Source organism: Anarrhichthys ocellatus, unplaced genomic scaffold, assembly GCF_004355925.1.
Source record: "Anarrhichthys ocellatus isolate YVR2014 unplaced genomic scaffold, GSC_Weel_1.0 scaffold113, whole genome shotgun sequence".
Taxonomy (NCBI): domain Eukaryota; kingdom Metazoa; phylum Chordata; class Actinopteri; order Perciformes; family Anarhichadidae; genus Anarrhichthys; species Anarrhichthys ocellatus.
Genome location: NW_022280143.1, coordinates 614756 through 627204, shown reverse-complemented (window position 1 = coordinate 627204; position 12449 = coordinate 614756). Strand labels below are relative to the sequence as shown.

Below are 12449 nucleotides of genomic sequence, written 5' to 3'. Positions count from 1 at the left end.
GAGACCAAAACAAAGAGCATAGTATGCAGGTTTTTGCCCAAAAAAACATGGTATTGTGGTAAAACGTCTAGATATCTTCTAGATATGATCTTAGTTCATGTATAATTGTATCCTCTTGGTTTGGGTAAAGCTGTCGTCTGCCTTTCGTGTTGTGCAGATGGTGCGATCTTACCTCTGCTCCTCCACAGCTTTCACAGTCGAGATCACCATCCCGGTCTGGACGTCAGTAACCTTCATACACCAGTCGGCACTGACACTGAGGACGTGTCGGCTATCTGAGGATGTAAAAATCGCAGTTGTTACTTTAGTCGTGGTTTCTAGGTGACCCTGTGTTTAACTGTCAATTGTTGGTTGGCTAAATTTGGAGGTGCAAGCCAGCACTAATTACTGTGATCTATACTGACCCTTCAAGACAAAAGCCACAATGCACCACCTGAAAGGCAGTCTCTAAGACTTCGGATCTAATAAACTAAACAAGAACCTCACCTCTTGCACTTTTTGTGAGGGCAGATGGTGTACTGTACACATATAACAGTTTCACAACTAAACACCGGCGAATAGCGTCATACTGGCTCTATTTGACACATACCTGGACTAAAGGCCGTGTGGTGGATGGTTCCAGTGTGGCAGTGGACTTGCTGCAGTGTTGCGTAGCTGCTGGTGTCCCAGATGGTGACGGCCCCATCTTTACAGCCAGAAACCAGCAGAGTCCCCGCTGGATTCAAACCAATGGTGTTCACCTGTACACGGGTGTGAGAGAGATTACATAGGGAAAACGAATCTGTATGTTTTGAGTGCTGCTGCCACTTTTCAGTGTTCAGACCCAACTCCCAACACGTTCAAACTCCTATGAATGAAGTCAATTAAAATACAGAGTTATCTTCCTCACTCACCCCAGCCTCATGCTCCAACTCGGCCAGTAACTGAAACTGGGATCTCTTGTGACTGGATGAGTTATCAGAAGCGCACTGCCAGACCTGTGAAATTACCAGCATCATCAACTCTTCCCTCTCAACTGAACACGCACATAACCCATAAAAGAAATACATGCACCACATATGTCTGCAACAATGATGCGATGTTAGCTGACATTTTATATTATTGGTATCTTTCACACTAAACTTGTCCAAATGACAAAATGCCTGATAAATTCATGGCTGGATAACAATCGAATAACCTCATGACAGTACTTGAGTGTTTACCTTCACGGTGGAATCCCAGGACGCAGTGTACAGCCGCTCATCAAACCAACACATCTCACTGACTGCATCATCATGACCCATCAGTGTGTCCTGCCGCCTGCCGAATGGGACTGAGTAGAAATAACTAAGGGAGGAGAAACATGTGGGTCAGTGTGTGCATATCATAATAAAAATCATATGTACGTAATAACTATACGTACACATTGTTGTCCCAGGAAGAGCACACCACAGTTTTACCATCTGCCAGCATCAAACATGATGATAATGCCTGTAAAATAGAAAAGTGGTTTATTGTTTGGAGAGAGTTCGACGGGACTAGAGGGACGGTGAATTGGAAAGTGAATCCAGCTGCATACCATGTTAGAGAAGGACATGCTTCTCTGGAAGTCCTTCAACTCTTTGGAAAACATTTTAAGGGTTGTATCTGGAATAAAGAGTGATACAGATCAGTACACTTTTTCCCACCAATGAGAAAACACTACAGTCAAGGAACATATGGCTTAAACTGAACTGTAATCAGTGCCTTTTGAACCAATCTGCAATCTTGTTCGCCCTTTCTACTTGTAAAATTGTAAAAAAGCGAATTGCAACTTTAAGTGTTGTGCTATTCCTTTAATTCCTGAGTGAAATTCTGACTGCGATGACATCACTTTGCACCACTATGGTAACAGAAGAACCCCAGAGGGCCACTAGAGGCAGACGTTGCCATAATGCTGAGCACATATAAAATCTCAGCACACAGTAACACTAAACTGCAGTCAGTGCCTGTCTTTTGATCTGTTTTTTTGTGCCTCTACAATAATCAATATCTGTCTCTTGATTTATTTAAGATATTCTCCAGACCTTGAGATGTGGAGAAAATAGCTGCTCCATCAAGAGACACAGCGATGCCCGTCACAGCCCTGCACATTTAACAGAAAAACAGAACATATGCATAAATATTCATAAGAAAAACATGGAGGGAAGGATCTACTTAGATTGCAACAGAAAAGGTTTCATAAGCAATGTTTAGAAATGTGAGAAAACACTTTTCTTCAGAGTGGTCGAAAGATTCTTTTTTCTTCTGAACTAGAGGAGTTTTACAGCAGCCATCCATCCACAGCTGCTCCTCCTAGACAAACGTCCTCACAATACATTTTAATAAGTTACTCTTTTCTGCAGCTGCCTGTCGCCTTCTCGCTTTGCTTGCACTTCCTCATATTTGAACCAGAGCTTTCACTTCAGTTATATCTGGACTAGCGATGCAATTATACCCGTACTTTGTCATTACTGTAGCCTCCTGACTTACTCTTTATGGATCTTGTGGCTGGAGATGGGTTTCAGATTTCCAATGTTTGCCCAGGCTAACTTCCTGCTCTCCTCGGTCAAGTCTTCGAAGGACGAGTCCTCACTCTGAGAGGCTGCAAAAGAGCACAGGGAGAACTGCAGTTAGGACACATGGAGAATAGAAAGTACATTTTCATAAAAATGTCATATGTATCACTGGAAATTAAATAAATCAGCAGTTATGGGCAGATTATTAAATTATTTCTTACTGGTAAAGAAATGATCCGTTGACAAATAATCAGTTTGGACCCATTTTTGTTCATAAACTAAGACCCTAAGAAATATGTCATGGATTGCATGTAAACACACCCACCTTCACATTACTGTAACAGGGATGATTCACTGAAATACAAATCGTATCCCAAAATGCACACAGCAAGAGCTCCATTCACAGAAAACTCAGACCACTGGCCATCACCACTTAGAGATATGAATCATCATCGGCACCGTTGGTCAGCATGACTGTGCACAGTCATGCTGACCAACGGTATATATATATTACCAACGGTATATATACCAACGGTATATATATTAATAAACTGCACAGTGTGCAGTTTACTAATATTATAACATGACCTTACATTTGAAAGTGCGGTTTCAGGTGTTGCTTCAATTCTTTTTTTTTTTTACTGTGTGTTTCTGCAATTCTACCTGAAGACAGGTCACTGACTGGTGAGTTGCTGCTGGGGCTTCGAGTTATGTTTTGAAACCTTGGCGTGATCCTCTGAGGGTGAGGGATGGTGAACAGCTGTTTGGGCGTCTGGCCAAACTCCAGGATCTGTGTCAGCATGGCGATTCTCTGGTCAGGGTCCTCAATGCTTTTCAGAGAATTGAAAAGTTAGTTCCATGATGTAATCTAAATTATCTTAAAAAATAATTTGTGAGTGATTTCCTTTAACACCTATCACAGTCGATGCCTCCTTCGTAGGTCAGTGGGTGAAACACTGAAAGATAATGACATAAATATGAGTCTTTGTCCGGCTTTGGTGAGCTTGATGTTGGTGAACGGCTGCTGTATTTTACCATTATGGGCTGCAAGAGCTTCACTGCCTCTCTGTTTAAAGCCAAACACCAGGTCAATCCACTCATGGAGGTGCTCCGACACATACTGACTCTCCAGTGCTGTTCTGTGCTTTTGAAGAAAATCGCTGGTGTCTGGAGTCGTGACAAACAGGACACAGTGAATATGAAGCAGCACACAGACTGAAAGCAATATTAATATTGTTAAACACAAGAGTTAGAGGGTCAAGAGTATCATGTTGTCAGGTGGATGTTAGCGTGGGGGTGAAGGGAGTATATGGCACCTGGGTCCAACAGAGTTTACATGCATATCATGGTCAGACGTGAAGAAGTTACCCGAGGCCCATAGTGGGAGAACAACGTCCCCCACTAAGCTCCCGTTCTGCCTTCTGCCCAAACCAAGCCTCAGTTTGTTTTCCAGGAAGCCGCAGTCATTCCCATAGAACTCTGGAATCAACTGCATTAAAGGAAAGGCATACAGACAAGGCAGACAAGTCATGAAGCATAATCTTGGACAGAAACCATATCAACACTGATACAGTACATGCATTTTTTCTTGCACCTCATTAAGAGCGTCGCAAACAGATAGTGCCTTAATCAACAACTGAATGGAAAAATTGCTTGGTTTAGACTTATACATAATGTAACGTTATGTATGTTACCCAGTTATGGTTGGGGTGCTTTCTGCATTGAAATTCTCAAAAACCTTCCACCTTCCTTATCTGACTTGTTCGTCACTAAAACTGCATCTTATCAAAACAACAGCAGCAAATTCAAGTGGCAAAATACTTGGTTCAGAATGCCATTTTCACAGCTGTGTCAAAAAATGATAACAATGACAAGCACAAAGTGTCTTGTCAGCATTATTGGATGATTTTTTCCCCTATTACATGTTCATGTGGTTTGACAGAACAACTGTGATTTGGCCGTATCGATAGGGCAAAATCTTCACTTCTAGTGTCTAACGGACATAATATACAGTCGAGTCATATTTTACCTCTTTGAAGTCAGTTGCCCCCTCTAAGCAGTTTTTCCATGTATCACCTATGCTGTAAGAAATCAATGCAAGTCAATAAATACCAATGTCTCAAATCAAACCTTTTTTTAAAGCTAAAAATACTACATTTAATTGATAATCATTTATGACAATAATGTGTTATCATTGAAAGATTTCATATTAATATGTATGTATTATCAGTTGTTTTTTTCCCCCCCTTAAACTGTGTCAAGAAATATTTTACGTTATATTGTCAGTCCCTCGAGTAAAATCTGCCTTGCACTGCTGATTTCATGGTTTATCAAATTTGAAGTAGAAAATAATGTACCTATTAAACATGCGATCTGCATGGTCATAGCGGCCATTCTGGAGACACAGCATGTGCTCTGGAGCTGCAGGGGAAAAGACAGTAAGCATTGACAAATTATTCGCTTCATTTTTCAGTAAAAGCAAAGATGTCAGCTACATATCATCAGACTCAAAAGACCCAGAATACATTTGCAATAGAAATGACCTAACCTTGTATTCGTTTAATCAGTCTCTAGATTGCTGTTGTGAAAGGTGCTCCAAAGAGATTAAAAAAAGAAACCAAGAAAAGGCCGTTTGATTTATTAGTTGTATTTAAGTTGTGCTTGTTTTGGTCTACATGGTGTGTCTTCAGGCTAAAACTATGACCGACATACTGATTATAATGAAGCTGCAAGAGCAATAATATTACCTATAGTATTAAATCTAAAACATGTTCATTGTGTAGTTTTTGAAGGCAAATGAAATTTGAAATGTACAAAGAAGAATTTCAGTTTGACATGGTAGTGTTAATTAATGAACCTGGTAAACTTCTACCAATCTACAACAAACGGAGACATTATTGTTACAGGACAGACAGGCGTGCAGATGAAAACAGACACAGTGGTTGAGCAGTGGCAATGAACATAAACTGTGTGCACTGTGCTTCCATACATGCTGTAGCTTGAATGACGACGTGTGTCACATACCGACTCTGACCAGGTAGAAGAGGACGTAGCCTGGAGAGGAGTAGTGGCTGCCATACATGAAGCGAGGTTCAGGCATGCCTCTGTAGCGAGCCTGTAACCATGACAATTGGGCGTTTACTGATACTCACAGTACAGAAACAATATGAAGCAAAACACTCAGCTACAGACATATCTATAGTATAGGTTACATCTGGAAAAAACACAGAAGCAGCAGAGTCTCACCAGCAGCTGGTCTAGTCGCTCTTTGTTTAGGGCTCCCACAGGTTTGTTCAGGTCCCTGAATGTGGCAGCATTTGTCAAATCTGGGAAATAGAAGAAGTCCTGACTATTATGCTACTGGTGCATGTTTAATATGGCTGATTATAGCAATATCAATCAATATAAGTTTGGCGAACAATTGGATGAAAAGTACAGTAATTGCATCTCAGAAGCTGGATGGGCACAGACCATGACCACCGTGGGCCTCTAACATGTTATGTAAATGAATGTGTGTGTATTTCTTTTCTGTTGACTCACCCAACCGTACGCTGGTGTAGTCAGCAATGACCCAGGGGAAGACGGGATACTGGGAGAGGTTGTTGCAGCTACGATCAGCCAGGTTGTTGAGGTGAAGAAGGTACTGGTAGTTGCTCAGGTGGCCGCGCTGCCACTGCAGCATGTAACTCTCTGCTGTGTGCTCGGTCACATGGTTCTCTGAGCAAGACGGAGGAAATCAGCAGGGTTCAGTTAGTCATGTGTTATGGGGCTTCACCAATATTGGTTTCAAATGCCAATATTCTGGATAAATGCTGAAAGCTGATACACATTTAGGCCATCAAGGGACTGTAAAACGTCCTCTGAAAGCCTGGCTACGTCATTGCATATTTGTCTCATGTTAGAGAGTTTTTAGTGACCTTTTGAGGGCCAGTAACTTACATTCATAATGCTTAATCTTCAATATTGTTGACCTTCTTGTTTTTAACATTGTTTAGGAACTCAAGGCACAGATTCACTACTGGTTTTGAGTTTTGCTCACCCAGGAACGTAGCAATGTAATAGTAGATTTCATCTCTATCAGTCGTCTTGTAAAACTTCAGGTAGATGTCAGAGCAGAAATCATTCTCCGTACAGAACACCTCAAGACCCTGGGCGAGGAGAGACATGCACACAGACATGGGCATTTGAAATTATTCAAGCCTTATTGACCACATTATTATCTATTTACTTACTCTGGCTGGTTGCACTCACCAGAGGTCTGAGTCCATGCCGTCTTTTGTAGATTCTCCTGACTCTGTGGAGTTCGATTTGAATGACCTGTTCCTGAAATGACACGTCACAGAAACACGATATTAGTACCTCAGCTCGATAACAGAACATGTCCACTCAGATGTGGCGGCTCACCGGATATCCATTGAGAGGCTGGAAGTAGAGGCTTTCATCCGTTATGCAGACGTGGCCAGGATTGGACACCAGAGGCATGACCATCTCCACTGCACACTCCATGTGAGGCTTCTCAGCAACACTCTGAAAGCTTGAAATCAGAATCCCACCGTTGTCTTATTCAGCTGCATATTAATACTACGACAGTAACTGTTTTAATCAATACATTTCATTAAATTGCGGCGGAACAGACAGTGAAATGTGAACTAAAGTGCTGAAGGCCACATACCAGTTTTTGTCAAAAGACGACCTCGCCAGTCGTGATTGTAAATTGGCTGCAATCTAGAAAAATACAAGAACTGTATGTTTGATCATGCATGATTATATGATAGTTACCAACAATTAACAAAAATCATGCGTAGCAAGAAGTTAGATTATGTGAATTAAAGTTTAAAAAAAGCACAATGGATCATTCGTGCTGATTTTCCATCATCATTCAGACTTTAGGTGCCCACTGTGTGCCTGAACTTTAAGTATTGATTGACTCACCATTGCAGTCTGGTCTCCAAGCTTTTCGAGACAGGAAGCTCTGTGGAGCTGCAAAATTGACCAGAGTCAAAATGAGCAGAACAGCACTAACGCACACCACAGCAGCACATGCCCAACTTCATGCATTACCCCAACTGAAGCACAATCTAACCTTTATCAAAATACTCCAATACACCGATTCCCATGACTCTGAGGTAGTAGTGGACCTGGCCACGTCATGCAATGTAACCCCCAACCTGAAACCCCCAACCTGGAGCCGCTACTGTTTGGGAGCAGCTACGTACCTGAAGTAATGTTTGAACGACATCTTCGGTTTTACTCCAACCTTCCAACTGGAAAGTCACTTTATTTGGCCCCTGCAAAGGTGATGAGATAAGTTTAAGTGTTTCATTTGAAGAAATTAGTTCTCTGCACTACTTCTTCTGCACTTTTGTTTTGGTTGAATGTTTCTGTGTGGCTTCAACCAATTCATTACAGATCTTAATGTTGGCATGATAACGTAATAGCTGAAACTTTACTGTTTCAGTGTGGGAATTTGCATGACAACAGGACTTAAGCACAGAAGACCCAACCTTGTACTCAAATATGACTCCTGGAAAACACTGCAGCAACATATCCGAATGGTTCAAATCCACATTTGGATTTTATTTGAGGCTGCGACAACTCAAGTGTAACTGATTGTATTTCACACACTATTTAAGCTCAACGGGACCTTCACCGTCCACATGTTTTCAAACAGAGAAAACAAAAAACATAAGTGCACAGATTGCAGATTTGCTTGAACAGATTTTCATACTACAGAAACAGGTGTAACAGGTAACACTCATATACATATGAGGACCTCTGTTGAGATTTAGTTCACTCACCCTTTCATTTCTGTAAGGTGCTATGACATTACTCTCTTTGATGTAAATAACCTGAAATTACAGTGAAAATGAAACGTGTGGTGTTACTTTGAAAAGATGTCATGACAAATAATGAGCAGCTGTAACAATTAAAGATGATAACTGTGGACAAATGAAACAACAAACTATTACCACAATGAGGAGTGATGCATCTTTGAAGATCAATATACTGTATGTAAAAAAAAAAAGAAGATATTTACATTTTAATGATGACTCACCTGTACACATAAAATAGAGATGGCCGATGGCCTCGGTCTATGAGGAAAAAACAAACAAGTTAAAATACCAAAAACTCCCTGTAGTTTCATACTTTATTTAAATTACTTTCTAAAAGGAATGTTTGTAGATGTACAAACTGCAACAGACAAATGTGACTCATTCTGCCTTAACATTTCGCAGGCCAGAAGTTACCAGACCAGTTTGACAAACTGAATAAACATCATCATGTGAGCTGAGCTCCAGATGAAAACATGCTCACTCATTGAAGGGGTTGTACTCTCTGTGCACAAACTCAATCTTCTTACAGTCTCGAAGAGGAATCTGCAGAAACAGAGATAAATAATGATGCATCATAATTCAGAAAGGCCTGGTCACTAAATCTAGTGCAAAACACACGATGCACAATATAACGGGCATGCAAAACATGCAATAGAATGTAGTGTTGTCGTGTTGAATACTGGCTGTAATATATAGAGAGCCATTAGTACCATTAGTTCTTATATCTTCAGTTTGTAAGATAATATTATTGGAAGATGGTTTCCAATTTAGAAGAAGTTTTACAATTTATGGCAACTTCATTATTGTTTTATATCTCATTTCCTGTTTTGTTAAAAGAAACATTTTATCTGGATGCAAGAGTTAAAAAAAAAAACAGACATAATATATAATTATACATAAACACATTACTAAAACAAACCTTTAAAATTGGCTCTTCAGGATCCTCTGGATCAAATATGACAGATCTGGAACAGACCTTGAACGAGCCTCTGACTTTTCTGGAAGGAAAATAGCTAGCATTAGCTCGTTAGCACTGTTAGCCACGAGCCCGTCTAGTTAAATATAACCACAATGACACTATAAGGACTGTAATAAAGAATAAAACAAATATAAACTGAAACATGGATTATTATTGTGCGTAACAAGGAAACATATATAATATAAAGCAATACTTAAAAATGTAAAAAAGTGGGGAAACAATGCTAATTATATCGTACATTTCTCCTCAGCCAGAATAAATTCAAACAACAGTTCCTGAAACTAGACTTTGCAATAAGTGTAGAATAAATGATGCTTTGTATGGCTCTCATCTGGTCTCGTGCTGTAAAGCAACCCAGCAGATTTCTAGACTAATCTAGCATGGCAGCAAAATGTGCTGACTGGTAGAAATGAGCAGAATTATACTAATAACACAAAGTAAATAGGCAAAAGACACTAATATCACTGTAAAGTTCATATCTGTCAGTGGAAAACACAGCTTTTCACATGAATCTATCCATTCTGCTTATTATACACACACTGCACCTGCTTTGACAGGACAATAACACTAAACCATCTGAATAATCTTATTCTGAAAGGCTTGTGACTTGTTTTTAGTTTGTTCAAGCCTTGTTAATAACAGGATACTAGGATGTTTGAACAGCTGCTGCACATTTTAAAGGCTTTAACTAAATACCAGTACCTGAAAAACCCTGATAAGTACAATACAAGTGCTTTAAGCATATCCACATTTACAACTTATTTGGTCTTTCACACTATTGAGTTTTGGCTGAGGTCACAATGTGGTGATCAGGACTATTACATAATATGACAGAAAAGTTTAAACAAATAAATTACAAAATAATAACTGCTGACCCAAGCAGACAATTCAGAGAAATACATTCATATATCTCACATACCTCTCCTTTTTTGAACTGGTTGTCACATGGTATGCAGTGTGCTGTTCAAAATAATATTCCTCTAAATCCAGCAACAGGAGAGAAAATCTAGAAGAAAACAACAGAGGAGAGTGAGTATCTCTGATTGTGCGGCATCAATTAAGATTGTTTTCATGATTGCACTATTGTTATAGGAGTGCAATGCTAAATCTGTGTAGTACTCTTAATATTTGAGATGCGGTCAAAAGTTTTAGTCTATCAGTAATATGGTTTATACAGCTTTAAAACATATTTGAACCCATATATGATCCGTTGAAAAACACACAAACTGTAAATTTTCATTCATTTTAACTTCTGCATGTGTAGCTAAAACAATCTGAATAAAAACTAATGTACCTTTAATTAATTGTAAATACCAAGTCCAAGAAGCCAAAAGGTAACTGTTGGGATGAAGTGCTTATCTGATGCCACTGTACATGGCGTTTCTAGATATTGAGACAACATTTCCCGTAAAGCTTTTAGCTTCATGTACTTCCTGCTCATCCCTACTGGCTACCGGTTTCTTTCTTTAGCCTTTAACCCTCCACAATGTCCAGAAATGCTGAATATTTAACTTGTTTGCACTGGACAAACGTTAGCCTCTTGCCATCAAATCCAAACCCCGATAACAAAATGATTACGGTCACAAAACCTGTACAATACTATGAAGACTTACAGGATCAGTGTGAAATATCTCTGCAATAGTGCTTTAAAAATACATTACCATTGAACACTAATGTAGTTTCCGGTGCCTGACATGCTCACTTCCTTCATTTACATAACTGCATATTTATCTGGAACCAGCCGGAACTTTCTCAAGAATAACATCATAAGCACATTGTAAACTATAGTGAGTGGATGTTAACTGCTGATATATTTAGACTATAAATGACTAACAAACCAGTATAGGAAATGAAAAGATACTTTAGAGCCCTGTGAAATGTCCGCCCTCAGCAGATGAATGTGAAAAGAAGCACACACATCATTCTGCACAGGGGAAAAGCTTGTGATGTATGTTGTTGGTAAGTGCAAAGTGAGTAAGCATGCACATTAGTCAGAATGATCCCAATTATGTGAATAAAATGCAGTTTATAAAGTACTAGAAAAAAAAGTTTCTTTTTCAACGATTCAGTGTCTTCTAAACTAATCTATGTCCTTTCTATATGCTCCCCTATAATGCACTTCGCTATATCGCTCTATGGGGACACTCATACCAGTTGTACATAATGTTGTTGCTCCTGTCTCGAGGTCTCGAGTGTGTTTTTTTTAAGGTTCAAGAAGATCATACGATAATTCTAAAAATAGGTTTTATGAGTTCAAACGGAGGAGACATTGGACATTTCTACTTCATCGCTTCACTACTGGCACACAGCCACAGACTAAACTCCTGCTCCTTACCGAGGACACTCGTCGTGCCTTCGGTAACAAGGGTGCACCACACAGCTGACATTGAAGCTCTCATTAGCGGAGTGGCCCAGTCTGACGGTATACTGTAATACGATTCATCCACACAGTCGATACAAACACGCCGCTGCTGGTGCGGAGCTCGTGCTGGACCCACAGAATGACCCCCCTTATCTGCAGTGTTGTGTTAACGATAAGATAAGCGGCACACACCTTGCTTTAGTTCGCTCTTGCGTCTTTAAAAATGCCATGACTTCACACCATTCTCGTAGAAGCTGAACGCCGAACAGCCACACAAGTCTGCTTACATCTCTGTAAACACGGAAACCTGCCGCCCACCACGTGACTGACTCACAGACAAATGATCCATTAACAATGTAGAGAAAAGAGGGCTCACTCTGACACCATTTCTGGAACCATAACTACGTAACAAAATTTGCCCAGGCTGAGGCATCCTTAATTTATCAATAACAACATTGACGTCATAGTATTTCTATTTTGATTTTGATTATCTGTCAATGATTAAACATTTTTCAAAAAACAAATAGAAAGGCCTAATGCTTTTGGTGTTGCCATTAAAGTGTAGCACAAATACATTACATACATCAGTGCATTGACTGACTGTAATTACTAATCTAAATACATAGAAATATTTTTATCTATAGGACACATTACAGATGATTTTTAAGCCAAATGTGCCTGTTTTTGTCCCACTTTTTTGCATTTACTTATTTATTTTTAGTTGTTTATTTATTTACTTTTTGAGATATTTAATTACA

General features: G+C 39.6%; 1 protein-coding gene across 5 annotated transcripts in view; it reads right to left on the bottom strand.

Moving 5' to 3' along the window:
• The window catches only part of nsmaf (neutral sphingomyelinase (N-SMase) activation associated factor), a 33570-nt gene extending 21579 nt beyond the window's left edge, over positions 1 to 11991 (bottom strand). For 4 of the 5 annotated variants that reach the window (XR_004213838.1, XR_004213837.1, XM_031876701.1 and 1 more), the window contains exons 1-29: positions 11884 to 11991; positions 10249 to 10335; positions 9270 to 9348; positions 8832 to 8893; positions 8572 to 8608; positions 8315 to 8365; positions 7733 to 7804; positions 7449 to 7496; positions 7189 to 7241; positions 6921 to 7050; positions 6768 to 6839; positions 6556 to 6664; positions 6057 to 6233; positions 5763 to 5842; positions 5541 to 5631; positions 4874 to 4937; positions 4546 to 4597; positions 3885 to 4005; positions 3552 to 3683; positions 3430 to 3472; positions 3180 to 3346; positions 2491 to 2602; positions 2046 to 2104; positions 1559 to 1626; positions 1403 to 1470; positions 1203 to 1326; positions 894 to 977; positions 590 to 740; positions 173 to 275 (exon numbers count right to left, since the gene is read on the bottom strand). Coding sequence is in view for 3 of the 5 variants with exons in the window: in XM_031876701.1 (XP_031732561.1) it covers positions 173 to 275; positions 590 to 740; positions 894 to 977; positions 1203 to 1326; positions 1403 to 1470; positions 1559 to 1626; positions 2046 to 2104; positions 2491 to 2602; positions 3180 to 3346; positions 3430 to 3472; positions 3552 to 3683; positions 3885 to 4005; positions 4546 to 4597; positions 4874 to 4937; positions 5541 to 5631; positions 5763 to 5842; positions 6057 to 6233; positions 6556 to 6664; positions 6768 to 6839; positions 6921 to 7050; positions 7189 to 7241; positions 7449 to 7496; positions 7733 to 7804; positions 8315 to 8365; positions 8572 to 8608; positions 8832 to 8893; positions 9270 to 9348; positions 10249 to 10335; positions 11884 to 11921 (2534 nt within the window). In the remaining 2 variants the exon portion in view is untranslated. Of the gene's footprint in view, positions 1 to 172; positions 276 to 589; positions 741 to 893; positions 978 to 1202; positions 1327 to 1402; positions 1471 to 1558; positions 1627 to 2045; positions 2105 to 2490; positions 2603 to 3179; positions 3347 to 3429; positions 3473 to 3551; positions 3684 to 3884; positions 4006 to 4545; positions 4598 to 4873; positions 4938 to 5540; positions 5632 to 5762; positions 5843 to 6056; positions 6234 to 6555; positions 6665 to 6767; positions 6840 to 6920; positions 7051 to 7188; positions 7242 to 7448; positions 7497 to 7732; positions 7805 to 8314; positions 8366 to 8485; positions 8523 to 8571; positions 8609 to 8831; positions 8894 to 9269; positions 9349 to 10248; positions 10336 to 11883 lie in introns of all 5 variants that reach the window. The other variant, XM_031876700.1, reaches the window with a different exon arrangement.
• Between the last annotated feature and the right edge of the window lie 458 nt (positions 11992 to 12449).